General features: G+C 36.7%; 14 protein-coding genes and 2 non-coding genes across 16 annotated transcripts; 6 read left to right on the forward strand and 10 right to left on the reverse strand.

Moving 5' to 3' along the window:
• Positions 1–155: 155 nt before the first annotated feature.
• Positions 156–1889, reverse strand: ITR2 (myo-inositol transporter ITR2; the record flags this gene model as incomplete). Its single annotated transcript, XM_003956227.1, has 1 exon — positions 156–1889. One exon carries the CDS (start codon positions 1887–1889, stop codon positions 156–158), a length of 1734 nt encoding a protein of 577 aa, XP_003956276.1.
• Positions 1890–2961: 1072 nt separating this feature from the next.
• Positions 2962–3945, forward strand: NDJ1 (Ndj1p; the record flags this gene model as incomplete). The annotated part of the gene is made up of 1 exon (XM_003956228.1): positions 2962–3945. One exon carries the CDS (start codon positions 2962–2964, stop codon positions 3943–3945), a length of 984 nt encoding a protein of 327 aa, XP_003956277.1.
• A 422-nt stretch (positions 3946–4367) lies between these two features.
• WSC3 (Wsc3p) lies at positions 4368–5930 on the forward strand (the record flags this gene model as incomplete). Its single annotated transcript, XM_003956229.1, has 1 exon — positions 4368–5930. The coding sequence occupies one exon, from the start codon at positions 4368–4370 to the stop codon at positions 5928–5930; it is 1563 nt and encodes a 520-aa protein (XP_003956278.1).
• Positions 5931–6073: 143 nt separating this feature from the next.
• KAFR0Ctrna13T lies at positions 6074–6146 on the reverse strand. Its single transcript has one exon. It is a non-coding gene; the product is annotated as a tRNA-Thr (tRNA).
• Positions 6147–6869: 723 nt separating this feature from the next.
• Positions 6870–8615, reverse strand: KAFR0C01510 (lysophospholipase family protein; the record flags this gene model as incomplete). Its single annotated transcript, XM_003956230.1, has 1 exon — positions 6870–8615. The coding sequence occupies one exon, from the start codon at positions 8613–8615 to the stop codon at positions 6870–6872; it is 1746 nt and encodes a 581-aa protein (XP_003956279.1).
• An 880-nt stretch (positions 8616–9495) lies between these two features.
• On the reverse strand, positions 9496–11472 carry KAFR0C01520 (uncharacterized protein; the record flags this gene model as incomplete). Its single annotated transcript, XM_003956231.1, has 1 exon — positions 9496–11472. One exon carries the CDS (start codon positions 11470–11472, stop codon positions 9496–9498), a length of 1977 nt encoding a protein of 658 aa, XP_003956280.1.
• A 1040-nt stretch (positions 11473–12512) lies between these two features.
• KAFR0C01530 (uncharacterized protein) lies at positions 12513–13508 on the reverse strand (the record flags this gene model as incomplete). Its single annotated transcript, XM_003956232.1, has 1 exon — positions 12513–13508. The coding sequence occupies one exon, from the start codon at positions 13506–13508 to the stop codon at positions 12513–12515; it is 996 nt and encodes a 331-aa protein (XP_003956281.1).
• An 821-nt stretch (positions 13509–14329) lies between these two features.
• Positions 14330–14785, forward strand: INO4 (Ino4p; the record flags this gene model as incomplete). Its single annotated transcript, XM_003956233.1, has 1 exon — positions 14330–14785. The coding sequence occupies one exon, from the start codon at positions 14330–14332 to the stop codon at positions 14783–14785; it is 456 nt and encodes a 151-aa protein (XP_003956282.1).
• A 1325-nt stretch (positions 14786–16110) lies between these two features.
• KAFR0Ctrna18G lies at positions 16111–16182 on the forward strand. Its single transcript has one exon. It is a non-coding gene; the product is annotated as a tRNA-Gly (tRNA).
• Positions 16183–16900: 718 nt separating this feature from the next.
• On the reverse strand, positions 16901–17980 carry KAFR0C01550 (NAD(P)-dependent alcohol dehydrogenase; the record flags this gene model as incomplete). The annotated part of the gene is made up of 1 exon (XM_003956234.1): positions 16901–17980. One exon carries the CDS (start codon positions 17978–17980, stop codon positions 16901–16903), a length of 1080 nt encoding a protein of 359 aa, XP_003956283.1.
• Positions 17981–18698: 718 nt separating this feature from the next.
• On the reverse strand, positions 18699–19502 carry KAFR0C01560 (cyclin family protein; the record flags this gene model as incomplete). The annotated part of the gene is made up of 1 exon (XM_003956235.1): positions 18699–19502. One exon carries the CDS (start codon positions 19500–19502, stop codon positions 18699–18701), a length of 804 nt encoding a protein of 267 aa, XP_003956284.1.
• Positions 19503–20657: 1155 nt separating this feature from the next.
• On the reverse strand, positions 20658–21494 carry SHR5 (Shr5p; the record flags this gene model as incomplete). Its single annotated transcript, XM_003956236.1, has 1 exon — positions 20658–21494. One exon carries the CDS (start codon positions 21492–21494, stop codon positions 20658–20660), a length of 837 nt encoding a protein of 278 aa, XP_003956285.1.
• Positions 21495–21704: 210 nt separating this feature from the next.
• On the forward strand, positions 21705–22355 carry MDY2 (Mdy2p; the record flags this gene model as incomplete). Its single annotated transcript, XM_003956237.1, has 1 exon — positions 21705–22355. One exon carries the CDS (start codon positions 21705–21707, stop codon positions 22353–22355), a length of 651 nt encoding a protein of 216 aa, XP_003956286.1.
• Positions 22356–22420: 65 nt separating this feature from the next.
• MSB4 (Rab GTPase-activating protein MSB4) lies at positions 22421–24070 on the reverse strand (the record flags this gene model as incomplete). The annotated part of the gene is made up of 1 exon (XM_003956238.1): positions 22421–24070. The coding sequence occupies one exon, from the start codon at positions 24068–24070 to the stop codon at positions 22421–22423; it is 1650 nt and encodes a 549-aa protein (XP_003956287.1).
• A 379-nt stretch (positions 24071–24449) lies between these two features.
• Positions 24450–24977, forward strand: PTH4 (Pth4p; the record flags this gene model as incomplete). The annotated part of the gene is made up of 1 exon (XM_003956239.1): positions 24450–24977. The coding sequence occupies one exon, from the start codon at positions 24450–24452 to the stop codon at positions 24975–24977; it is 528 nt and encodes a 175-aa protein (XP_003956288.1).
• A 191-nt stretch (positions 24978–25168) lies between these two features.
• On the reverse strand, positions 25169–26782 carry PAP2 (non-canonical poly(A) polymerase PAP2; the record flags this gene model as incomplete). Its single annotated transcript, XM_003956240.1, has 1 exon — positions 25169–26782. One exon carries the CDS (start codon positions 26780–26782, stop codon positions 25169–25171), a length of 1614 nt encoding a protein of 537 aa, XP_003956289.1.
• Positions 26783–26992: the final 210 nt, after the last annotated feature.

Consider the following 26992-nt stretch of genomic DNA (forward strand, 5'->3'; position numbering starts at 1 on the left):
CCACATACATGCATATAACAATTTTTTGTTCTTCTCGATTTGGATTTTTTTAATATTGTAATGATATAAAGATTGTACATGTAAAGAGTAAAAATGAAAAGTATATATATATATGTTTATAAACATTTTATCTCGAATATATTAATCGTGAAGAATCATGCCTCAGTAATTTCTTGAGTTGGTTCAAATTTCAAATCTTGAACCCTCGCAGCCTGTTTCTTCCTCCTTTCGGCCAATTCTTTTGAGGCTTTTATATTGAAACCGTCTTTCAATATCGTTTGAACTTCCTCTAATTCAAGGCCTGATAATTCTGGATAACAGAAATAACATAAGAAGATGGAAACAAAAGATAAAGCGGCAAAGAAGGAGAAAGTACCTGTTGGTGTTATATTTTGTAACATTGTTAAAAATGTTGCAGCAATAACTAATGAACCTGCCCAATTTGTTGCAGTAGCAAAAGATGTTCCTACACCTCTTACATTTTGTGGGAACAATTCAGATTGTTGCCATGGAACGGTACCGATACCTAAAGCGTAGAATGCGGCGAATAATATGATGAATACAATAATAATGATACCCCAACTGGTAAAACCTGAATGTTGAACGTAAGCGTCACTACCTACAAAAGTGATACCAATGAAATGGAAGGCAATTGCACACATGACTAAAGAGACTGTCATACCTGGTAAACCGATCAACAGAATGTATCTACGACCTATTTTATCAATGGCAAAGAAGGCAACTAGAGTGAAAATGAAATTTGTACCAGAGACCACGATAGAGACCGCTGATGAATTTGAAAACCCGACAGTTTCAAAAATTGTACTTGAAAAATACATTAAAGAATTCCAACCAGTAAATTGTTGGATACCTTGTAAACCGCAGGCGATTAATAAAGCTCTGAAATTTGATGGAACTGTGTGTAATTCTTTAACAGCATTGATAGCCTTGTGAAATTCAGTCTTACCTGGAATTGAACTATTCAATGCAGCCAATTCTTCAACTTTCAAATCGATTAATTCGTCAGGGGCATCATGGTAACTTTTCTTTAAAACAGCTTTAGCTTTATCAAATTGACCTTTCATAACATAATATCTAGGAGTATCAGGTAAAAAGAAGAAGAAAGTGAATTGCACTACGGTTGGAATTAAAGATAGACCGACTAGTACTCTCCAACCGTTATGGACATGATTGAGACCTGCCCCACAACCATAAGCAATTAATTGACCACCAGTTAGCCATAATGAGTTGATGACTGTTAGTCTACCTCTAAGCATTTTTGGTGCAATTTCACTAATAAAAAGTGGAGAAATCAAAGAGCCGATACCAACACCGAACCCCATAATTAATCTACCAACTGTCATTTGCCAAAAGTTGCTTGCACTAATTTGTAAAATAGCACCAATCAAAAACATGACATTGGAAAACATTAGACATGGTTTTCTACCGTACATATCAGCAGCAACACCGGCGAATATACTTGAAATTAAAGCACCTAAAGACGTAGCTGCAGTGATAAATTCTTTATCACCGTAAGTTAGTTCTTTATTATCCAAATCAGTACCGATGGACACCAAAGCACTTGATATATAACCAGTATCGTAACCGAACATGAAACCTGAGATAGATGCTACAAAAGTTAATGTAATAATGAATGGAGATACACTTTGATTGAAAGTGATCATTACTGAAGTATCGTCTTCATCATTTACAGGTCTGATAACGATTCTATCATCGTCATCGTCGAAATTTTCGTTGTCTGAATCTGAATTAATATCGATATCATTATGATTTGAAATAGTATCATCGGAATGTATATCATCTTTAAATTGTGGTACTATAGTAGACGAAATAGCTTCATCATCCCTACGAGGAGATATTTTTGTCATAATACGGAAGTAGCAGTAGATTGAAGCAAAGAGACTGATTGAAAATGGGAATTATGATTAAAATTCTGTTTCAAATTTTCTTGTTACTACTACTTTATATTTGAGTAATGTGTCTTAATGGTCGAGAAGATAAACAAATATAGAATGTGATAGAATGTGAATATTTTATTGCGAATAGTAATGGATTAGTGTAATATTAAACCCAAAAGTCACTCTATCTTGATTGTAAGAAGTAAAAAGCGTTCTCTCTATATTTTAATGTTTATTTTTTTATTTTTTGACTTTTCCCACTATGAATGGAGGAGGCTTCTTTGTATTTACCCAAAAAAAAAAACCGCTTCATCGATCATCGATTTCACATGGAGCGATCGATTTTTTTTTGCCAGTCGAATTTTTTCAACCGGAGAAACCCACGCGGGGTGGGGAGAGAAAAGGGAAATGTTATACTTTTTTCCTAGACGGGAAATTCTGATGTCCAATACTTTCTTATTGGGAAGCAGTTACCGATATGGTTAGGGTTGTGCTTCAGGGGTCGAGGCTGAAAAAAGAAAAGAAAAAAAAAAGCAACGCTGGAATCCGGGTAGCACAGCCCACGCTGGTGCGGTTTAGTTTTTTTCTTCCGTTTGGTATTCTCCACTCACGCGCGCCCCGTTTATTGTATCAGTCGATGGTCGAACCCCGCAGTGAGAAAAACTCAACAAACTGGCTGCTGCTGATGCGTTGAAGATAAGAGAAGTGAGCATGTGAAAGGTGAAATTTGTTGATATGTTCGGAGATAAGTAAGACATGGATTTTGATGGAAACGGTGAGACACTTTGGCAACCCAAACGATTAATAGGTGGCTTTCTTTCTGCGCGGGGAGATGGATGGGTTCTGCTCTGAGGATGGGCGGCTAATAATTTGTTGTCACCCGGTAGCTACTGGAAATTTTCAAGCAATGGGCGGCTAATTAGTCGTAGGGTATATATTCCCCTCCAAAAAAACAGTATAAATATAAAGGATGAATCAGCTCCGCGGTTAACAGAAGCAAGAGTGCTTCCCAGTCATTAGTGAGTTACAAGCTACATATAGTATGCCCTTGCAGGAAAGGAGTCCTGAACTAGATTGTAATTACGATCTTGTCAATTCAACTGAAATTTCTGTCACCCCAATTAAAAGAGAATGGGTGGATATTACGTTGCTGTCGAGAAGCTCCAATAATAATTGGCTTAAAAGATGGTATTCCACATCCAATACAGGAACTTGGCCCCAACAATTCCACAGTATTCATCATCTCATGAATCACTGTAATTTACAATTCGAGTCTTCAGATCTTACAGCGCCAGCTTTCAAATTATTCAAAGATATCTATGCTAATTTACAAAAACCATCACATTCATACCCTTCACCAATGTATCACGTATATTTCCTTAATGACGACGGCAATCATAAGGATGAAAATGAAACATTGATAGATCAAGAGTCATCAGTGTCCACATTTTCCATAGACATAATACCAGCTACGCTCAATAGGATTAATAAATCAAACCCAAAACTAATGAAGTCTATAAAGTTTTACTTTCACACGTTGTGTTTCCTTACAGATAAATGTCAACATTGTGATATTGAAGAATTCGATTTGGCAAAATCATGGAAGAGAATAATAGACAACTATATCAATCTTGTCTGTCAAAATTATATTGGAACTTGGTTACAATGGGTAAATTTAATAAATGAAAATGGAGGGAAGTATACTCTTATCAATAATAGATTGACAGATTTACTCAATTTAGTGATGCGGAAATTCCATAAAGTATATTTCGTGTACAAAGATTCAAAAACATGTACAATCGATGAATTCAAGAATAAATTAATCAAACACAAACATAAGGTCACTTTCGGTGTTTGGATAGATAGTAGAAATAAAGTCTTAATTTTGGCAAATAGTTACCAGAAGATAACGATTTCTACCTTAGGACTTTGTATAGAAATTAATCAATCTGAATGTTTGGTTAAAAAGTTATTGCTTTTTGTTAATTTAGCAATCATACAATGTCTTCGAAACGAACTATGTTAATTGTTTTTGTCAATTTTTTCTATTTTTGTCAGATTTCACTCCGTCGTTCTTTGCGTTAATGGAAGGAAAAAAAAATATGGAACCTCGAGGTGTGCGCACTCCGTCCGTGGCCCTTTGTTCTCTCATGACGCAGCATCGATGCAACCAACTATGTACAATTTAAACTTAGAGAGGAAAAAAAATATCATACTGAAAAAACCTCCTCTCTTTAAAGCACTTCCAAGTTTCCATTCTGTATACTAATTCATAAATTTTGGTCATATTTTGCACATTTAGATCAAATTAAATAAAGTACTTCCGCGTTCAACTTCTTCCTAGCCTCTAGTATCTTTGATCTACTTGAAAAGAAATCAAAAAAAGGAACTATATTGTTCTTATAATGCATAAAGTCTTTTCATAAGGATTAACAATTTTATTATAGAATGCACACAAATTCATATTCATATCTACTATTACTAGCATTACCTTTATTTAATTGCATTTTGGCCTTGGATCAATATAATTATCAAGGCTGTTATGACGCATCTGCTTTAGAAAGTTCGATAACATTAACTTCCAAGGGTTCATACCTTTACCAATCTGTATCATATTGTCAGGAGCAATGTTCAAATTCTAATGTAGTAGCACTATTGAATGGTAATGAATGCTTTTGTGGGGATTCCATTTCATTCATATATTCTTTGGAGAAACTATCTTCATCAAAGTGTGACACTGCATGTGGTGGCTGGCCATATCAAACCTGTGGTGGGAGTTCTGCAATGGATGTATATATTGATGCCTCAGTTTCAATTAGCTCGCAAGAACAAAGTTCCCAAATTAGTAGTTCTACATTAAAGACAAGCTCATCGATAAAAGCATCATCAGAGACACAACTAGCTACAAAATCATCAATCTCGTCCTCATCATTATCGTCGTTCACAACAAGAATAACATTAACTCCTTCCTCCGCAAAGGTTGCGGCATTATCAAGCTCTACTAAATCAAGCAGTCGGCCCATATCGGTTTCTTCAAGTTCTTTAATTGCGTCTCCTACTTCGTCTACAGTGCCACTCAGTTCTAGTACGAAGCAAGATATTACAACTTCAAGTACCCAAACCCCTACTGTTTCAACTACAACCGCTATACAAACTGCCATTTCGTTGCAACAACTAAGCTCTTCTGATCTAGCTAACGTTCCCACATCAACTACTAGTCCTAAAGCTGCAGTTACCTCCATTCACTATACAACCAAGGTGGTAGTTCAATCCGTTCTAACAACATTAAATCAAGAAGCAACCACTGTCATTGTGACCTCTACCTCCATAATGAGCTCTTACTCTACTGCAACTGCTTTATCTGCCGGAGCAAATTCATCAATGAACGGCAAATCAAGCACCGGAAATAGCAACAAATTAAGCGGTGGAGCTATAGCCGGAATAGTAATTGGCGTTGTAATCGGTTTTCTGATGATTTTATTAATTTTAGTCCTAATATTTATGTACTGGAGAAAACAGAAAAAGAAAAATATGATGGAAAAATCACAGGTTGATTTTGAGGAGAATAAACAATTCCAACCTTACTCCTTCGGTGATGAAGATGCTAACCCAATCATATTGCCAGAACAATCATCAAAGACTAGTAGCTGGATTTTCTCAAACAACAATGCAGCAAATATAAGTAATGCGACCAAGCGTAATTCCGGAACGCAATCCCTTCAATCATCTAAAGGAAGCAAAACAAATTCCTTATTTGGAAGAGGATCGACTGCAAATGTACCTCCACCTACTATATTAGAAAAAATGAGCTACCCGTCTACTGTCTTTGAAGAACCTGGAATTTATGCCAATGATCAAGATAAAAATATCTTCAGCGCTACATCGTTACCTGACCTAGGAATGGACAATGGAGTTTTACACATTGTTAACCCAGATACTCCTGATGAAATAAGTACCGTTGATTTTGAAACCGACTTAGTCAATGATAAAGCCGCCAATGAATCTTTCTAGTCTTCACAATAACTTTCAAACACAATTGTATATAACAGATCTATTTAAGTTATTCTTCCATTTTACTCATCCTTTCATCTGCATTGGCTTGGGGTAGGTTAGTCTTTGATGAAAAGGTGGGGATCGGAAAAAAATGAAAAGGATGCTTCCAACCAGAGTCGAACTGATGATCTCCACATTACTAGTGTGGCGCCTTACCAACTTGGCCATAGAAGCTTATTCTTGGAATTTGAAGAATTCTAGCCCAAAATATTCTTTATCATTTTTCCATATGAATGGACGGAAACATGCTGGAAAGCCTTTATACCTTCGTTGACGGAAACGGCCTTGGAGGTGCTCATACCTTCGTTACTGTTGTTAAACATGATAGACTTGTAAGAGTATAAGTTCTTTTATTTTATTCGATAATTATCGTAATAAGTCGATATATCTTTTCTTCTAATGTACATAGCGTAACGAAGGTAATGAAATAATCCAGGATGTTCCGTTGTTATTTCATCCTCTATATAATAATTGGATTGGAAAGGATTCCATCGAGAATCGATTACCCATGAAGAATTTTGTCGAGGTTTATCCGAAGATACTCTCTCACGGCCCGTCTGAGTGAGACTACGGTGATCCCTAATACTAGACTTCTTCTCAAGACTTGTCCTAGGTTATATCAGGATGTTCCCGTTCATTACAATGCTGTCACGAGCCAGAGTAGCTTATTGTTTCCTTTTGAAGTCTCTTATCTCATCTATGTCTTACAAACGTATTTTACTAATAGTTGGTTTTATTCCCATTGGTAAGGTAAGTTTCAAATGTAATGTACCCCTAATTAGGGTGAATATATTGTTATATTACGAACTTGGATATATCTACTATTTATAATTATTTATTTGGCTCTTGAAAGAAAAAGAATTGAAAAATTGGAAAGATTCGAACCCGAAGTTAACTTCAGGCAGCAATGGTACCATTCCAGCAATAACTATTGAAACATGATTCACACTCTGTAGGCAACGTGGCATTGGTGGATTCCTGTTTACGTCTCATGATAGCACATCCCATACATCCAATTAAAGTGCTATCTTCGGTAAAATTACCTCTCGTAGCGGTTTCAAACCCGTTTCTGATCATGCCAATACGTTCTTTGGTACTGTAAGTTAATTTCTCGACAAGTGTATTACTTTCATACGAATATTCCGAGTTTGGAATATACACGATTAGAGGGGGGATGTAGTTCAAATCAGTTAAATTGCTTGCGTCACAACCGAAAAAGGTGGGTCTTTTGTTCAATCCCAAATTAACAAAGGTGTCAGTGTCAGGAACATATGGGAAAGCCATATTTTTACCTTGAAGTCCGAATTGGCGCTCATAGGTGCTCACCAGAGAAGCACCATCGGGCCATCCATCAGAAGTATCAGCACTGTTATCGAAAGCAAACACCACATCAAGGGCACGGTCTTCGGTAATTAAGGGCAACAAAGGAATATTTTGCCCATCTTCACTACCATCAACTAAGTACAAAGTATCTGAACCAACGATGTCACTATACAGGCTTTCATCGTAAAAACTAGAGTCTTTAAATGGATTTGGGCCATATTTTGCTTCGTCCCCATTTGCTTCCGTCACTGTCCCTAAAAACAAATATTCCATTATAGTGATCATGAAAGAAAAGCCTGCTTCGGTAACAAGATTGAATACATCGGATGATGAGCCTAATATAAAGCCAGTGTTATCAAAACCTTCCACACATTTTGTGTCATCCACCGGCTCACCATTAGAGACTTCTGTTCCTAAGTATTTTACGTCCGTGAATGCATTCAAAGTTTCGTCCCATGAACCCATTTCGAATGGGTTGAATTCAAAAACTGTACTATTCAAGTTGACAGATGACGAATCTGTAAATAGCTCATCAGCAACACTTATTGGAAAAGGCATTTCGGCATTTTTGAAAACGTCAAAGTCTCTAATAGAGGACCAAGTTAGTGCGTCACCACCATCGTTCATATCTGGGAAAAAATAATAAGATAAAGCACGACCCCATACATCAACCAAACTGACGTTAAATCCTGCTAGTTTCTTATCTCTAACCTCGTCGATAACGGCAGCCCATCTTTCGATAGAATAGGCCCAATTCCATCCACCAGCATCTAATAATGAATGTTCCAAGTCCCAAATTGTACTTGTATCAGAATCACTGAAGTCGTCAACAATATCTTGGACTGATGTCCAATTGTTCCATGCAAGTGTTCCAACTAGCCAATTACCACCAGATAGGCCTGACAAATATGTTGCAGCTTGTAGTAACCCCCCATAGCCGTGTTCGTTAGCTCCTCTGGTTCTATTATCAAATGCAGATAGCATACCAGCACCATTGAGCATTGCACGGTAGCCACCTCCAGACGCAGCAAAACCAATCTTTGGAACGTTTGACGAATTAGAGAACAACTCTTCCAAGATAGATGTGTCAGAAAAGTTCGCAGTAGCACGTGTCAAGAAACTTTTCATAGCTTCTTCAGTTAGCTTATCTCTTTTCTCTAGCCATGCCTTTTCATCCGATGACAGGCCACTGGCTTCTCTGAGTAAATTAACTCCACTTTCACAGACAACCTCTGCTGGCGCATAATCGCCAGAAGGTGAGAGCGCCAATGCGCCACTAAAAGTAATAGATGACAAATATAGATATTCCACCCAATGCATTACTAAAGTATTGATTACCGAGTCAAAATCATAGTAGATGTCAAATCGATGATACCAGTTACACCAACCATCGAACTATTCATATTTATATGTGATGTTTTTCTTCAAATATTTTGTTAGTAACTAACAGTTCAAAAATATTCGTAGTATCGTTTAGTGAAACGTTAACAGGTGACATCTATCAGTGCAGGTACACATGCCTGGTAGTTATCTGAAGTTGTTACGCTTATCAAAACATTGACTAGCATTGAAAATAGAGTTTTTCATGGGTCGATATAACTGTTGAGGCAGGTTCGTGTTTTCGTTCAAAAAATTCGACTTGTGGAGATCAGGAGCTTTGACGTTGAGATGGTTCATTCAAGGTTTACTAAATCTAGAGAACTGACATATTGTTGACTTATTCTGAAAGCACATAAACAGGTTACTGCCTCAACAAGTTTTATCCAGGCACATTTACCTAATACGGTCGGCCAATCCATAAATACGGCATGATACATTTAAAATATTATCAAGATAAATCGTAAAGAAGTTACTAGGATGTGCTTCGATCGCCCTTCCTTTGATCAAATGCCAAGACCGTCGGCACACCCAATTTTCTGAGCACTTCGTAATTGATCCGCCTCTCTCGTTTTCTCTGCGTTTTTTACTTCATGCGAAGTTCTACATATGCATATGTAAATAAAGTTTCGTTCCTAAAAATCTTGGCAGCGTGCTTGTGGCGTTTGCATGCCAACCACTTTTGATTACTAGGAACCGTACCTCCTTGGTTAGGGTAAAGTAAGTAAGACCATTAGCTATTATAAGTGGTATCATATAATATTGAATATTACGTAAAGTACATAGTTTGATAATAACAAAGGAGAAAAGCTTGTTATTTAATTTACATTAATGAAAAAAGCACGCCGAAAGCGGTTAGTAATGAGAAAAGCTTACCAGTTTCAACGGAAGCGGCTGCATTAGCCTTGGCTGCAGAACTGCTGGATGCAGCAGAAGAAGAAGATGTGGAGCTTGAGTTGGACGCGTTTGATGAAGCTGTTGTAGATTCTGCTGCGCCACTGGATAAGGTGGTAGTACTATTAGAATACGAACTGTTACTTGAGCTGACACTGCTTACATCAGTGAGAGTGCCATTCCAACAATAGTTAGCAAAACATTGTTCACATTCGGATGGTAAAGTGATATTTAAGGACTCTTGTTTTCTCCTAATGACGGCACAACCAACACAACCCAAGAAACCTGAATCTTCGGTTAAATTGTTTCTTGTTGCTGCTTCGTAACCATTTTGAATCATTTCGAGACGTTCTTCCATGGAGTAAGATAAAGTGTATGTACTGGTGTTACTTGGATAAGAATATTGGGCATTTGGAATATACACGATCAATGGTGGAACGTAGGCTAAATCAGTTAAATTACTGGCATCACATCCAAAGAATGTAGGTCTTTCATTTAGTCCTAGGTCAGAGAAAGTAGCAAGGTCTGGGACATAAGGGAAGGCAATAGATTTACCTTGAGAGCTAAATTGACGCTCATAGGTACTAATCAAATTGGAACCGCTTGGCCAATCGTCGGAGCCGTCATCATTGTCAAAGGCAAACACAACGTCAATTTCACGCTCTTTCTTAATTAAAGGAATGAATGGAACAACTTCACCATCTTCACCACCATCGGCTAAGTATAAGCTGTCAGAATCGACAATACTGGTGGAGTAGTTGCTATCAATGTTGGTCGTGCCTTTGAATGGGTTTGGTGAATAGATACCAAGTGTGTACTCATCCGAAGTTGCTGTAGAATCACTCAAAAATTCAGTTTCTAAATATGTTAGAACAGCTTCGTAGCTTGAAGTAATATCATTGAGGATATCAGAGGAAGTACCAATAATGAATCCAACGTTATCAAAGCCCGCGATACATTTACCTGATTCGATTGGGCTACCGTTAGTAACATTGGTCCCCAAATATTTAACGTCAGTAAAGGCATTCAAGGTTGGATCCCAAGAGCCCATTTCAAATGGATTGAATTCAAATACAGTAGAGTTTAAGCTGTCAACGGAAGTGCCAGGATACTGACCATCGGCAACACTGATGGGGAAAGGCATTTCAGCATTCATGAAAACATCAGCATCTCTTAGAGTAGACCAGGTATAAGCTGCACCACCATTTGGTAGACTTGGGAAAAAGTAGTATGATAGCATACGTCCCCATACGTCTACTAGAGTTATATCGAAACCAGCTTCTTGCTTATCATCGATATCAGAAATAATAGAGGCAAATCTCTCACTAGTAAAGGTAGAATTGTTACCGCCAGGAGTGACGATGGAGTTTGTGATATCCCAGATTGAGCTGGTGTTTGAATCGCTAAAGCTATCTATAATTTCTTGAACAGAGGTCCAGTTATTCCAGGCTAAAGTTCCAGTCATCCAATTACCCCCAGAAAGACCGGACAGGTAAGTCGTAGCTTGTAGCAGGCCACCCAAACCATTCTCATTAGCTCCTCTTGTTCTGTTATCGAATGCGGCAAGCATACCGGCACCACTCAGCATAGCACGGTAACCACCACCAGAAGCTGCAATACCGACTCTTGGTACGTATGATGAGTTCTCAAATAAAGAGTCCAAGAACGAGGTGTCTGAGAAATTAGCAGTGGCACGGGTTAAAAACGTCTTCATTGCACTTTCAGTGATTGTATCTCTTTTCTTCAGCCATTCTTGTTCATCGCTTGAAAGGTCAGTAGCATTTCTAACTAGATTTACATCTGCATCACAAGTGATTTCACCTGGAGCATAACTGTCAGTAGGCGACCAGGCGTGTGCTGTAGATATAGCCACGGAAAGTGACAATAACAAGTCTTGCAATTGCATGATATCGATGATAATTCTAGGTCGAAATTCTTTATTGACATTTTGGGAATGAGAAGTTGGATTAATGAAAATTGATGACTTTTATACTATTACTCGAGATTGTATAAATATTACATCTTATTTTTCAAATAGTTTGTTGAAAGATTATCCACATTTTTTACTCAATGCATTTCTATTGCATATGGTTCACTGTACGAGAAGCTTTGTTGAAATCTGTTGATGGATGAAGGTGCTGTAAAGAAAATGGTAAATTAAAAGGCATCTGTCACAGATAATCAAGAACAAGAAAAAAGGTGGAGGCAATCGGTATTCCCAACTAGGTTGCAAGTGATGCAGGCTTTACTGAAGACGGTCTGACATACATTTTGTTGAGCAATGTTGACTGATGGTGCGAGAAACTTAAATTCTCGAGGAAGCGAAAGAAACGATGTGCAGATGATGAAAAGCTGCGCGACAGATTTCGTACTGTGAAAATTAAGTATTAAGAACGAATGGATGTTTTGTAAGTATCTCTCAGTATAAAGTGAGGAGGTGAGAAACTTTCTTGGCATATGCTTAGCAATGCAGCGTTCTATTTCTTGGTAACATGTGTCTGTTAATTGTACAAGGAGTGTTTATCCCGTCAGTATCTTAGACAACAGATATTCTCTAGAAATTTACATATTGACTATATAGGATATGTGATAAACCATATGGGCCGATAGAGACAGCTTTGTGGATCTGGTCATGTGGTAGAATTTAAATAAGGTTGATCATGTGAAGGTTGCTTGATTGGTAGATAAATCACTTCGTTGCAGAAGTTCATCGGGATCGTAATTCACAAATTAGGCGTGAACTAAAAAAGTTACCATGATTCCAATGCAGCTATGATGAATGTTCAATAGTACAGGGCTGGAAGTTATTCTTTGTAAGCATATTGATTTTTTTCGGCTCTTATACCTTTTTTAGGTTGAAATCTGATGCGATTATATAATGCTGTTGCGCTTTGAATTTGTGATTTTTACATTAAAACAGTTAATTAGATTTGTTATATACAATTATCAAACCATTCTCTCTTCAAGTACTTGGAGAGCCAGTTTTCTACGCCTTTCCTCTGCATCTGTAATTTTGTTAGCACCTCTTTGTTCAGCTATGTCATTGCCTTTTTCGACTTCATTTGCCTGAAAAGGTCTAATTATGTGCAAATAACCTGTAAAGAAATTATAGCACCACTCAAAACATGGTTTCAATAGGGGTTTGATTATGTCAGGGAAAAAATGAATCAATTGAAATGTGTCTGATGCATCACCAACAATGGCTTCCTCATCCCTTGAGTTAGATAAGGGTAAGACCTGATAAAATCTCAAATATATCCAGCAGGAGAAAAAGCTAATCCATATAGACAACAGCTGTGCAAAGTGATGGAACCATATCAATTCTGTAAGCGTCATGATGCACATTACAAAGATTGGTAGTAACTTGAATCTGAAATTTTTAGATAGTAATTTGGGTTTTGTGATGTTTACAATCGTTGTTTCCGGTAAAAGTTGCTTGTAAATAATTGGGAAGCCAATGATAACCGTATAATTCCCATCTAGCGGGACATCTAATCTCATATCGGTGAAGACGAATGAAAGTAAATAAGCGACTAGTACAACAACAAAGTTAGTGATCGACCCAATAACGAAAATAAACTTGAACATTTCTTTAGAACTGTTCCAATTACGTTCGATAAAAGAGCCCCCTATCAACAGGTTAAGTAGATTTACAATGACTTTCCAAAGTTCAGTATCAATCAGATTCGATAGAATAATAGAAAAGGGATACTTTATTATACTTGAAGGAATTAACTGTAAAATAGGGTTTGTTATAGAGTCGTAATCAATATTTGGGTCAGTTGGGTGTAATTGATAATATAACGACCTTCTTATAATATATAGGGCACTAGTTAGGAGCACATAACTTCCAGTAATAAACTTTGTAGCCTCGGGAATCTGACGAAAATCGAATATATCGTCAGAAAGACTTAGTTCGAAAAATCTATTGCTATATTGCATCAGGAATATATTCTAACAATCCAAGTTGAGGCGTACGTTTCTGTAAAATTTTTGCTGTAGTTCCTTATATCTAGAAAAAAATATGGCTATGTCGTGTCCACTTAATCTTTTTTTTTTACGTTGTAAAACCTGTCAACAAAAGTTATGCGATGAGCGAGATCTTTGTAGTAACTTAGGTAACCAGTCTCCTCCAACAAAACGTAGCATATTCTACCTGTGAATCTTCATGTTATGCTTCAGCAATAATGCTGTGCTGGTGTTCTTGCTCAGGCAATAGTATACGTTAAAGCCAATGAGTAATTGACGATTGGAGACAGTAGTACACGAGAAAGTCGCTTCCGTGGATAAACCTTTGAGCTGAAGAAAAATGACAACTCACTAAGTTTTTTGAAATAAGATTCACAATGCATTTAAGCTCATCATTGTGATTCTCATCCTATGCATCTTTCAGTCAAAAACATATACCTTTCCACCCATCGAGTTCACTTCTTGATTTCCCTTGGAACTAATCTAATCGCAGGCTCATGTTTGTGTCAGATGCTTGTGTGACCTTGAGCAATCCCTTTACGTATAAGTCGATGCAAAAATAACTGGAGCGCAGCTTGCAATACGCTAAAAGTGAGCTTATTTTACTGGATCTTTGTTTCAAGCCGGCTAGTTCAGTATCATTTTTTATTCACATGCGAATTTATTTGAATGCTGAAAAAAATGAATAAAGTAAATAAACACCATCTCTCCAAAACTCTATTTTATTTCAGGAACCTATTTAGAGCTGACTAGATTCCCCCTAAATGGACAGCAACGATAACTACCATAGTGCTATGAAACAGCCAGCCGATGTGTTTCGAGATAATAGTTCGATCGACCATGAATCAGCATTTTCTGTGGCATCAATAAACTCAGTAAAGAAGCCCACGAACAGCAACAGAGTGGAGAAGAAGCCGAGAAGGCCAAGAGCAAAGAAGGCGAATAAGCTTTCGGAGGATCAGGTAAGATTGAACCATGTGTCATCAGAAAAGAAGAGAAGAGAGATAGTGAGAGCGACTTATGATGAAATGGTCAATCTAGTCCCTGATTTACAGAAGGACGAAAGCAGATCCGAGTTAGTTATCTATTTGAAGACTATAAAATACATTAAATGGCTTCGGAAAAGAAATGAATTGCTGTACACTAGGCTACGAGAGAAGACGAAAGATGATCAAAATTTTGAAGTACCGAAAAACCTAATTTGGAAAGCAAGTACAACGGAAGAGAATGGCCAGGCACAACAGGACTAACTAGGTGATGGTTTTCAAGACTTATGGAGGATACATGACGGGATATGGGTATATAGCAATAGCATATATGAATAGTTTAACTTTTTACCTGAGATCTACAGGCGATCTTAAAATGAGTTACATTTTTTAGAATTAAATGTTCTTCCTTCAAAATGAAAGAATTATTGCACTAATTGGAAGACTGTCCATGAATATTTCTTTTACATTACATTACCATCACTCTTTGTTGAGAGATTTTGAATGCTTATTTCCTATTCAAGCGTAATCTGTCAGCTCGCATCTTTATCTTACCTTACTACGCTTAGTACGTCCCATTTTTAAAGCTAGTATTTAACACGGGAAACAAGCTCTGATCTTCCTCAACATCAGTATAGACAATAAGTGACCCAAATGAGGTTTGTGCGATATAAATACATAGAGAAAAAACAATTCGGGCGTGGCCACTTACTGAATTAGTCGATTCATGGCGAAAGTATTAAAGAAGAAACGCATTGTGGAAGGATAGTTTGCTAATATGCCAGTGTTTGTTGACCTCAAGTCAAAAGTGACTTGAAGGAAGATCAGAGGATGATCCCTTTATATTATTTTCGTTAATAGGATTCATTTTTCTTTAAGGTCAGTCAAGTTAGTGAAATAATTCTTATTAATCAGTGGTTATACCAAATAATGCACTGGTTATATATAAAATATAATCATAATATAAAAGAATATAAAGTGATACAAACTTTGATCAAACTTCAGTGTTCACCTGAGTATTTATACCTTTTCCAACACATTTTGGTTTATGCCAATTATCATGTTCTAGATTTATGAGTCAATACGTTGTCATAATTATCGTACCATAATTATTGCATGATAATATGTATTCGTGTTTATCACACCATGATTATTGTTTATATCTTCTCTAACATTCCAAATTTGTCATTCTAACTATCAAAACATTGAAATGTCAGTATATTGCCATTTCCAGCAAAAAGAAAGAAACAACCATAGAAATTAATTTAAGCGCCAAACTCTCAACAGAAACAATTCAAACCATGATTTTCGGATTTCAAACATATGAGTATTAGACATTTTTGCAACAGAAATAGTTTAGTTATTAACTTTAGTTTTAATGTATATTATTTCATGTAGCCGCAAGCCATTTTCCATTTACATTTTGCAGACACAGCCTCTCAACGATTACAAATATGTTACTCGAAGGTAAAACTACGCGTTACAATCATTCTATTCTTCTTCAATCAGAAAAAAGCAAGTTGGATTGCGAAGTGTAATAATAACAAAATGTGGTCCGTGAGAAGATTATCTCACGACAATCACGAAACGGGCGGTTAGTGTAGTGGTTATCATTCCACCCTTCCAAGGTGGAGACACGGGTTCGATTCTCGTACCGCTCATATTTTTTCCTACTTCTAACAAAAATCATTCCATCGACTTGTAATCATCAGCGGAATGGAACATACTTTATTTTTATATAACAATACGTAATATTATGAAGAACTAAAAATAATGGAAGGATGAAGGGCAAAGTTAACCCATATGCGGAATAAGAAATATTAAGTAACTGGGAATAAAGAAAAAACAATATATATGATTAATTCGCTCAGGACAAAGAAACGGCTCTAAAAATGGGACCATCCCTAGGTGAATATAGAAAATAATTTACTTGAAATTTTTGTCAAAGGGCTTTTTCTCCTTTCTTTGGTTTTCTGTAAATTATTCTCTCGTGCCATTTCTTGTTCTTGTTCAACAGTAGGAATATCTTCATTCATATTTTGTTCCATAAGTTTCTCAGCTTTTTTATCTTCTTGGCTCTGAGATGGCATTTTTTTATTATTTTATTATAGAGATCTTCCCTGGAATATAGCACTGGAATAAAAAGCATTAGATCTTATCCATTTATTTGATTTTTTACATTTGTGTCATTCTCCTAACCTTTTTCGAGTGTGTCGGTCTAACAGTGAAAATATAAAAAGTATATCAGATGTGTGTGACACAGAAATTTTTCAAGAAAAAAATTCGTTAAGTTACGGGGTCCACACATATAACAAATAGTGTATTAGTATGGTACTACACATTATATGAACGAGTTTATTCTCCTATATATAGTTAAATTTATTGAAATTCCTTGGCATAATCGACGAGGGTAAATCTGTATTTAACATCACCCTTGACCATTCTTTCAAAGACTTCATTAACACCCCTTTCACTAATTGGAACAGTTTCAACCCATATCTTTACATTCTTCTTGACTACTAAATCTAACATTGTCTTGATCTCAACAATAGAACCCAAACCACTGTTGCCAATCTTGACACCTAATAAGCCTAATGGAGATAAAGTCAATTTTTCGGTCTTATCTGGAGCAGTAATAGAAATAATGGTGCCTCCGATTCTCATAACTTTAACAAACTTATCGAGCTGAATATCCGTCAAAGAAGAAGCACAAACAACGACTAAGTCTAAAGTGTTATAGTATTTTTCTTCCCAACCTTCATCATCTTTAGTGGCAATATAATGGTCAGCACCTAATTTCAAGGAATCTTCTTTCTTGGAATCAGAACGCGAGAATGCATAGACTTCAGCACCCATAGCTTTGGCAAAGAGAACACCCATGTGGCCGATACCACCAATACCAACGATACCCACCTTCTTGTTTGGACCGCAACCATTTCTTAATAATGGAGAAAACACGGTAATACCACCACACATCAATGGTGCAGCTAGCTCACTTGGAATTTCATCAGGGATTGGAACAACAAAATGTTCATGAACTCTAATGTGAGAAGCATAACCACCTTGACTGATATATCCATTTGCATAAGGCTGATTGTAAGTTGTGACAAACTTTTGGCAATATGGTTCATTATCTTCCTTACAGCGGTCACATTCAAGACACGAGAAAACTTGTGCACCAACACCGACTCTGTCGCCAAGTTTTAGCCCAGTATTACATTCTGGGCCAACTTTGACAACTCTACCAATGACTTCGTGACCAACAACCAGATCTTCTCTTACCTCACTCCAGTGGGATGCAGCACAATGAATGTCAGAACCGCAAACACCACAACATTCGATTTCAATATCTACATCATGTGAGTCAAATGGTTTTGGATCGTAAGTAACCTTCTTAGGATGTGTCCAGTCCTTAGCATCTACAACACCAATACCTTGAAATTTTTCTGGATATGACATTTTTCTCTTTTACCCTTTACAATTGAAAAACTGCTTAATATTGTCTTAAACTTTGACTTGACTATCTACAAGTGATGGAGAAATAGTTCTTTCGAAGCACTTAAATCAGAAATTTGCTGGCCTTTTTATATACAGCTTTGCCGGAACTTGTTTCAACTGTTTGAAGATTTATAAGCAGAAAATCATCGAGAAATATTCGGCCGAATTCTGGCGGGGCATATTCGGCCTAAACCTTCTCTCCGAGATTTCACCCCTCGAAATATTTAGAGTTCCTGAAGAGTTTCGTAAGGCTGTGGGCAACTGACTAAAATATCATCATCTCGATATCGGGAGGCTACGCATGGGAAAAGGAACCAGCAATGATATTTTTTTTAAGACCGTTCTTAATCGTACGACATATACCGGTGTTTCCAAAAAGTTTAAGAGGCGATTAGGGCTATTCGACACTCGGAGTTGATGAATAGCAACTGAGTTAACTGGAAAAATCCTTGGAGATTTGTTTTCAAAATGCAGTCTCAGCAGTAAAGTCTGGACATTTTTGAAAAAATGCGTCTTCTATTAGTCTTGTTCGTTGGACTGCCGTAGAAAGTATCAATATTGATATGAAAATCATTTTTAAAATAAAATATATAAACCTATTTATAAGAAACTTAAATTGAAATTGAACCCCAATATCCGTAGACTGAACCCCCAAATAAAAAAAACAAAAACCAGAACACTATATCGCAACCTGTTCCAAATTCCAACCGTAGCTTGATATATTCGAATCATGCCATATATCTATAGGATGTGAATGAAGGCTAGGCCCATTCATGGCAGACTTCATTTCGCTCAAGCTATTATAGCTATTATTTACTAATGTACTTGTGGAACTCAAATTAGACAATGTTGATACACTTCTTTGATGATCGTAGCATTTGTTGTATTTAATTTGTCTTGCTTGCTTTTTGTATTGTTGTAACTTCTTCTTTTGAATCTTGGTGATTTCAATATGTTCTCTAATTGGCTCCAATAACACTTGTAAGTCTAATATTAAATCTTCGTTTGTCACCCTTAAATTCCAGTTCAATAGTTGTAATAATTGTCTTTCCATAAGGTTGATATCTTCCAAAGAAAATAAGCCATCGGTATATCTTGTCCAATGCTTGTTTAATGGGGAAGAGTCATTATGGAACTTAGCACTGATTATTAAGCATGCTAAAAATAATCTGTGGATAGTTGAAGGTAAACCCTTAGCATCCTTTGGTAGTATACGCTTCAATTTGTTTAAATAACAGACGGTAGTCAGCAGTGTTGGCGTGTAAACATTTGTATATCTTACCAGTCTTGTAATGAAAGTTCTTAGAGATGGTAAGCGTGGCTGCTTGCTTAATGATGCAGAAGGAGAACCTGGAGGAGATGGATAACTTTGATTATTACCGTATGGGAGGACTTGCAAAGTTGTACGGGTCAAATATTGAATCATTTCATCAGTGACTGGAGATTTCATTAGAATATTTAAAGCTTTAGAATAACTTTCCATTGTGAAAATATTGTGCGTAAAGGTATAACAAACTAATTCCTGTTGTGAAGTATTGATACAAGCCTATAAGTGAATGGAAATAACTAAGGCCACTGTGAACATAATCATCAGAAAAGAAGAATACCTTCCTTATATATATATATATGCCTTTTGCCAAGCCTGTCGTGTATACATTAGATAGACTGCTTCCAGAGCTACAAGAAAGTCAAATCACCAAATGTTTGTGCAAGAACTCGAAAATTCGGAGAGAGAAAACGTGAAGCTATTACCGTTGCGAAATGTTCATCAAGACGTTCCTGAATTCACGAAAAGTCCCAACTTTGTTACACGATACTTCAGACTGGAGGATAAACCGATGTCCTCAGAACTTCTCGCGCCAAATCGCTTCGCCAAGAAATGTTTAAGCCCTCGAGAAATTAGGACGATTTCTTCGAGAGAAAAAGGAGAAAGAACGCGTCAATTTTCGTTTCGAAAAGGAAAAATAATTGACGTTTGGCATTCTTCACCAAAAGTTAGATTTCTAGATGGAGACTGGCGAATTTCGCGAAGATCCTGAATGCTGCAGTTCACAGTTCATTTCCTAGGAAAGTTTTGTACGGGTCTGATTTGGTCTTATGATCCCATCCGATTACTGCAAAGGGTAACGAAAGCCATTTCTTTCTTGTATCACTGGATTACTTAATAGGAAAGTCCTTGCATTTCGCACTTTCAGCTTGAATTAACCTATTGTAGTAACCTTGCTAAATGAAGAGAAGTGTAACTTCTTTGGACAAAAATTTGATTGCCAAGCTTTAGATGGCTATAAGCATAGTTTGCATATGTTTCGTGCAGTCCGAAGAGTGCTTAAACTCGTCGATGCATATTAGCACCTTTTACTACATGAAGTAAAATAAATAAATAAAATCCTTTTTATCAAATGCTAATTACACATCCTATTGTAGTAAGTGTTAGTTAATGGTAATTTATTCGTATATATTTCCGAGAAAGAAGTGCCCTGGCAGTCAGGTTTCCATATAATCTCACGAGAAGCATCTAGGGTGGAGAGCTGTAGTTCCTCCGTTGTGGTACCTTATTTAAGTTTTTCAAATCCTACTTTACATGTTCCTGCCATGATGATAGTTCAATGTTAATGCGATTGTTCATGAAAACTTGTCCTCATATATGTGGTTTTGGAAGTTCGAAATCCAATGACAAATAAGCTGATTTCTTCGGTGATATGATCCTGATATCATTTTGCTTAAATTTCATCGAATTATTCACTTCTTCGATATACCTCTCTACTTCTAAGAAAGAAGCATCACATGCATAAGAGAAAAACTGTGTCCAAATACCTAATGTCAAAAACCCTAAGAACATATCCAAAAAGTTATACCATGTATAAACAGAATAACTTTTTGCTGATAATAAATTAATATGAGAAACTATCTCTTCAAAATCTTCACTTGACAAATGGGAGCTCAATGGACTCACAGAAGAATATCCAAAAAACTGTCCATCATAATAACCTCTTGGGATAAATGAAGCTTTATCAAGATTGCTTGATATTGCTGCAGGTTCCGATCCTGGAAGAACTGTACTAAAACAAGGGTAGGACAAGGATTCTTCAAATCTTCTTGGTACTCGCACAATCCTTGTTCTGGCATATCTGTCAGAGTATCTTGGTGAATAAACATTTGGAAAATGGGTGATTACAATCCCATGATCTTCGTCATGTTCTCTCATTTCATCTAAATTATCGATATCTGCATAGTAAGTTTCTGAAAACTCATGATAATTGAAAAAAACGGGGGCTTCGGTCATTGAATGGGCTCCCTGTTCTTCATTGTCTTCCTCAGCAATCGCTTCATATATTATTCCATTTATACGATCCTCATGAGTCGAACCTGTATCGTTATCATCATCTAGCGCATTAGTTGATGTATACTTGGAGATGGATCCGCTGTTTATGGTACTCGCCAGACCATCATGGACGCCCGTCCATTCTGCACTCATGTGTGAATAACACCGATATCTCTATAAAAACTACTGATAGCAGCCTAGATAGGTGATACGTATGTGAGTCTTTCTATATAGGCTCAGGGTCTTGCCTAAATCGACTTTTCTCTTTTCCTCGCAATATGATTTTGTATTTTGATCAAAAAAATAAGATATCGATGGAGCAGTGCTATTTTAGGACAAAACATTTAAACAAACTGTGTCAAGATGTCAACTGAAGGCGTTTCACAGCGTGAATTTGTTAACAAATTCCTGACATTGGCAACTTTGAATGAACCAATTATTTCTTCCAGCTACCAAAAACCATTGCAGGATGTTACTACGTTGGGAGTTGCTTTACCGGCCCTCAAATATAAATACAATCCAAAGAGAACAAGAACAACACAGCAAGCTGGTGCAGAGCAATTAGAGACGAGTACACCTGTTAGTCTAACATTGAAGAGTATCAAAGCTCCAAGATTCGCCATAGAAAAGGAGTTTGTTGCCACTGATACAATCTTGAAAGTGAAAAACTTCTTAGTTCAAGAAGCTAAAGCAAACAATGCAAGTGAAGTCAAATTACTTTTAAAAGGGAAAGTTTTACATGACAGTTCAATTTTACTCGATCTAAAAACTGAAAAGGCAGTGATTACCGTAATGATTTCGGCTGGAACATCTGCTGCTAAAAAAGATTCTGTACCTGTGGCTGAAGCTCCTGCTGACCCAGAGACTCCAATTAGCGAAGTAAGTGCAGTTCTAACACACTTGCCATGGCATGAAATCGAGGCTCTATTGACCAATACATATAAAGACAAGGACACTAGTGAAATTAGGGCATTAGTGGAGAGATTGAAGAAAGGTTGGGAGATGACAAAATAGAAATCGTTTTCTTTTCTTTTCTATATAACTTTTATAATAATGTGATGCTAAAAATCTATAAGAGACTACTTTTTTAGTTTCATCCTTCGAACTCTCTCTTTTAGTCTATTGTTCCAGCTTATTCCGCTAAAACTATTCTTATCGTAATCGAATAATTCAGAAAGTAATATCTCATTTACCGCCTCATCTTCAAGAAATATTCCTTTGTTTGAAGAGAGACCTACCGTACTACCAGCGAGTGCGCCGTCAAAATATCTCAATTTGTTACGTTGTCCTGCTACATATTTTCTGCAACGATCAATTTCTTCTTGGCCCATCTTATTTAACGGAATCCTATTTTTAGAAAGTATCCGATCAAAAAGTTCGTTTGGATCGATCAATTTTCTTGGAAATGTCTGTATTACTTGAAACATGAGAATATCTCGATCCTCTTGAGAATAGGCTTGCTCAATCGTTGTTTCTGAACCAAAAAAAGAATTCGCTTGTTTCGCATTAATATGTTTCTTGCCAAGTAGTTCATCTTCACTAAGTTTTAATAGCCCTAACGATATTTTGAAAAGTATATGTGACTTTTCATAAAAAAGGCAATCCCATATTCTTAGTGTAGTTTCAATGGGAACAACACCTATAAAACAGCTCATAAACCAGCTTGCTGTTGATAATGTAATTGGAGGTAGTCTATAAAGATACTCATTGTGGATATTAGAAGGAGCCGCATTATGAGTTACATAGGATGTCTCAATTTCCCTCCAAATGTCTGGGAGATACTGCTTAATACAAAGTACTAAAACTCCTTGATCAATATTAACCCCCTCCAAGTCCATTGAATGGACTTTTGGAAGATATTGTTTAGTAATAATCACTAGCATCCAAAATGCCTTCTCTTCATCCATAAATAACAACAAGAGGCCTGCAATAAAGTTTAAAGACTGACAATAACCAATATTCTCATCGTAGATGGAGAATGCACGCAAAATCCTTCTTAATGATTGGATCATGTGAGGATCCTCATTTTGGAAGGGCTCCTTATAAAAATGAATATTGTCAGGGAAAGTTCTATACAAATCTCTTTCAATGACCTCAAAATCTTTCCTTTCATGTACATGTTTCAATTGCAAAAGTAGCTTATCATATACACCTTTGTTTTTGCTTAGTTTTTCATCCCCTCTAGCAAAGTGCCACCATGCGTTGCCTCTCCATTCAGCAGGAATTCCTTTTCTTACGTATCTCTTCAATTTCTCACCTCTTGAAGGAAAACTCGTAGGTGCGTCATCAACAGGCAACCCTAATTGTGTAAAAAGTCTCTCCCACTTTTGTTTTCGTCTATAGCAATACGTAGAGTAATAGTCCCACCAATGGTCATATTCAACTTCTGTCACATAAGCTGTTTGTTTTTTGAAGCCATATCTATCGAAATGGTTTGGGTTACTTCTACTAACCATGGAATATCTTTTCATGGTAATTGCTTTTCGTTCCTCCTCATTACCGATCTTGTCTTTAATAATCATAGTGGCATTTGGCAAGCTCGAGTCATGTATACGCACTTTGGCTTGATCTCCCAGTTCAGGGACACTTTGTCGTTTAGCTGCTGCAGAAGATTCAACCACATCTTTTAGCAGCTCGCCTGTGGAAACGGACAAACTTAGATCACCCAGGCTATTCATATATCGTCCTTTTAACGTGCTTTCATCCAGCATCAATGCATCTCTTGACATAAGACGTAAGTTGCTGTTCTTCTTAACTCAAATTGGTTGGGAATATATGTAGCATCCAAAAAAGCTTCAATATTGTACTTCTGCGAGTTTAGTACTCCTAGGCTATTGCTTCCAATGGACGGGAAATAAGCCTTTCCAAAATTCTATTTTAAAAGGCATATCTATATTTATTCAGACCATCGGAAAAATAAATAAAATTGGTGATGAGAAACCCGAAACAAAACAAGAGCAACTGTAGCAATCGTTACAATTTTACCAGCTCCTTTAAATCAACCTGCTTGGAAGAATCAATCTAAACTGTTCTGTTTTACTATGTGGGAGAGCACTTGACCAATATTCTAAGTTTTGAAAGCGAACATAACAAAAAGGGGTTTCCATCATGCTGAAATTAATGAGATTTATTAGTACTGAGAATAACTATACAACTGAACTACTAGCTGCAAAAAGATGGCTACAGTCGTTGAAGCCATCTACCTTTCCCCAAAAACTGTTTAAAATCCGCTACGATAGGTCAAGTGGCCCTGGTGGACAAAATGTGAACAAGGTTAATACCAAATGCACAATGACTTTATCAAACTTCTCAAAGTGCACATTCTTTCCTGAGTCGATTCGATCTCAATTACTCTCGAGAACGTTTAGGTATTATGTGAAAAAGAGTGATCTAATTGTAGTAAGCTCAGATGAAGCAAGATCGAGGGAAATAAATCGTCAAATATGTATTAACAAACTCATATCAGAAATAAATGAAAATGTGTATTTTCCGAAAGAACGTACTTTAGAGGAGAAGAAGAGTATTAAGGAAAAATCGAGTAACGTTCTAAAGACCAGAAATGAGCGTAGACTGCTGGAGAAGAAACAGAACGCATCGAAAAAGAAACTCCGACATAAATATAATGTTATTTTTTAGATATTGTAATGATATGCTTGTATATAATTATTTGTTGAAGAGATGTCATTCAAGAGTAGTTTTATTCTACCTTTGCAATATATTAATGTTACAAATTTGATTCAAGATGTCTTTTCATACAAGAAATGAAAAAGAAAAAAGAAAAGAGAAATATATCTTACCTGGTCAACGGATTATAGGCATCTTCTTCATCATCCACGACCGTATACTTGGAAGAATCTTCCGCCTGTCTTGTTTCTTTGTTCTTCTTCCCCTTCTTCTTTTTTTCTTAGAGGCCTTGCGTTTTTTGTTGTAGGTTCTTCAATATGATAATCGTCATCTTCCTCCTCTTTACTGTCATTTGTACTTTCGGTGATAGTTTCGTAAACAATTCTACTGCGCTTTTTATGATAGTCTTCATTTTCTACAATTGCTGTATTGATCACCAAATTTCTCTCATCTTTGAAATCTCTTTGCTTACCCTTATATTTTATTACATTGCCTAAAATGCTCTTACCACTTCTTTCTTTGAAAGCGGCTTTATCTAAATCAAAACATCTATTTGTCAATAGATCAAATGCCCCGGCAAAAGCCTTCTTGATATCTCGAATATTGAATGAGCCTCGACTGATATTATTTGTAGCATCTCCTGGATCTTGAATAGCCAGAGCGAACGAATTCCTAATCGGTTGTAATTCTCTCCATGAGTATTTTGGAATGTATGAAGGGTGTCCATTCAGCACGCTAATTGCGACGTCATCATATCCAAAATTTTTCCCGTAGAGTTCAAAAAAATCTATTAGCAGAACTCCCAGATTATCTATAGGATCAATCTCATTCGTTATTATTCTTGGATGCATATGTAAAAATGTAAAAACTAGGCAAATTATACTAAACCCACCTAAACCACCGGTATGAACGTTATTCAACCTTCTCGCATGTAAAAACTGTTTTATGACCAGTACTAGTTCCCTTAAGCCCGCTGTACTATCTAGCCAACTTCTTATAAGTTTTGCAGCTTCAAGACCGTTGGTCCTTTCAAAAGAAACATCAATATGGATGCCAGTATGAGGTTCTACGAACTTTATGATTGGAACTCTAGCTTTCGAAACAACTTCGACATCAGTAGCAAGTTTTTTTGTTGTCAAAAACTTCGCTAACTGGTATAAACAGTTTTTGCTGTCTTTATTACCTCTCTCACTGTTCACCACACAATCGATATCTGAACCTGGTAAATATAAATCTGTAGAATAGGATCCAAATACGTGCAGGTCAGCATCTGGCCATAGTTCCTTCACCGCGTCACGAATTCTACTAATAGTAATATTACGATCTTCAATTTCCGTACTGCTTGGTGAAATGTACGATACAAAATCTTTCATTTCTAACGTTAACCAGTCTGCCACCTCTTTTTGCTTAGAATGGTCATGATTAACAATCCACGGATAGTCTAATATTACTTGGCTTTCTTTGGTGGCCTTAGATGATGCAGTTTTAGATGTTGTACTAGTAATGGAAGATTTCCTTTCTGATGCCTTTTCCTTAGTCTCATTCTCATCCTCCGAACTAGACGAGAAGGCAATAAAATCTTTATTATTTGAAAGTTCGTTCACTTCGACGGTTTTGGACAGCAGAGCTGGAACCTCAACAGTTGAAGCAGATTCGGTAGGATTATCAAAGTGGCCATCATAGTCATCGTAACCTTCGGAATCAGTAGTGTCATCTAACAATACGATATCATCATTATTACTAATTTGATTATATTTTCGTTGCATCGCTGGGAGCACTGAAACAGCTGTGGTTTCGTTTGCACCCTCCTGAGACATTGATTATTTACTTTGAGCTTTCCATGCTTCTGGCAATACAAAACGACTAAATATTTGGGCATCTTACGATGAAATGCTCTGAAATTTACTACTTCTCTCGCATGCATTAGACAAAAAAAAAAAAAAGTAGTGTATAACTACGTATTAAGTGATAATATAATGCTTTATAGTACATATTGATGAGAGGTATGCTAATCGTTCGTTGGTGAA

This window comes from Kazachstania africana, chromosome 3 (assembly GCF_000304475.1).
Source record: "Kazachstania africana CBS 2517 chromosome 3, complete genome".
NCBI lineage: Eukaryota > Fungi > Ascomycota > Saccharomycetes > Saccharomycetales > Saccharomycetaceae > Kazachstania > Kazachstania africana.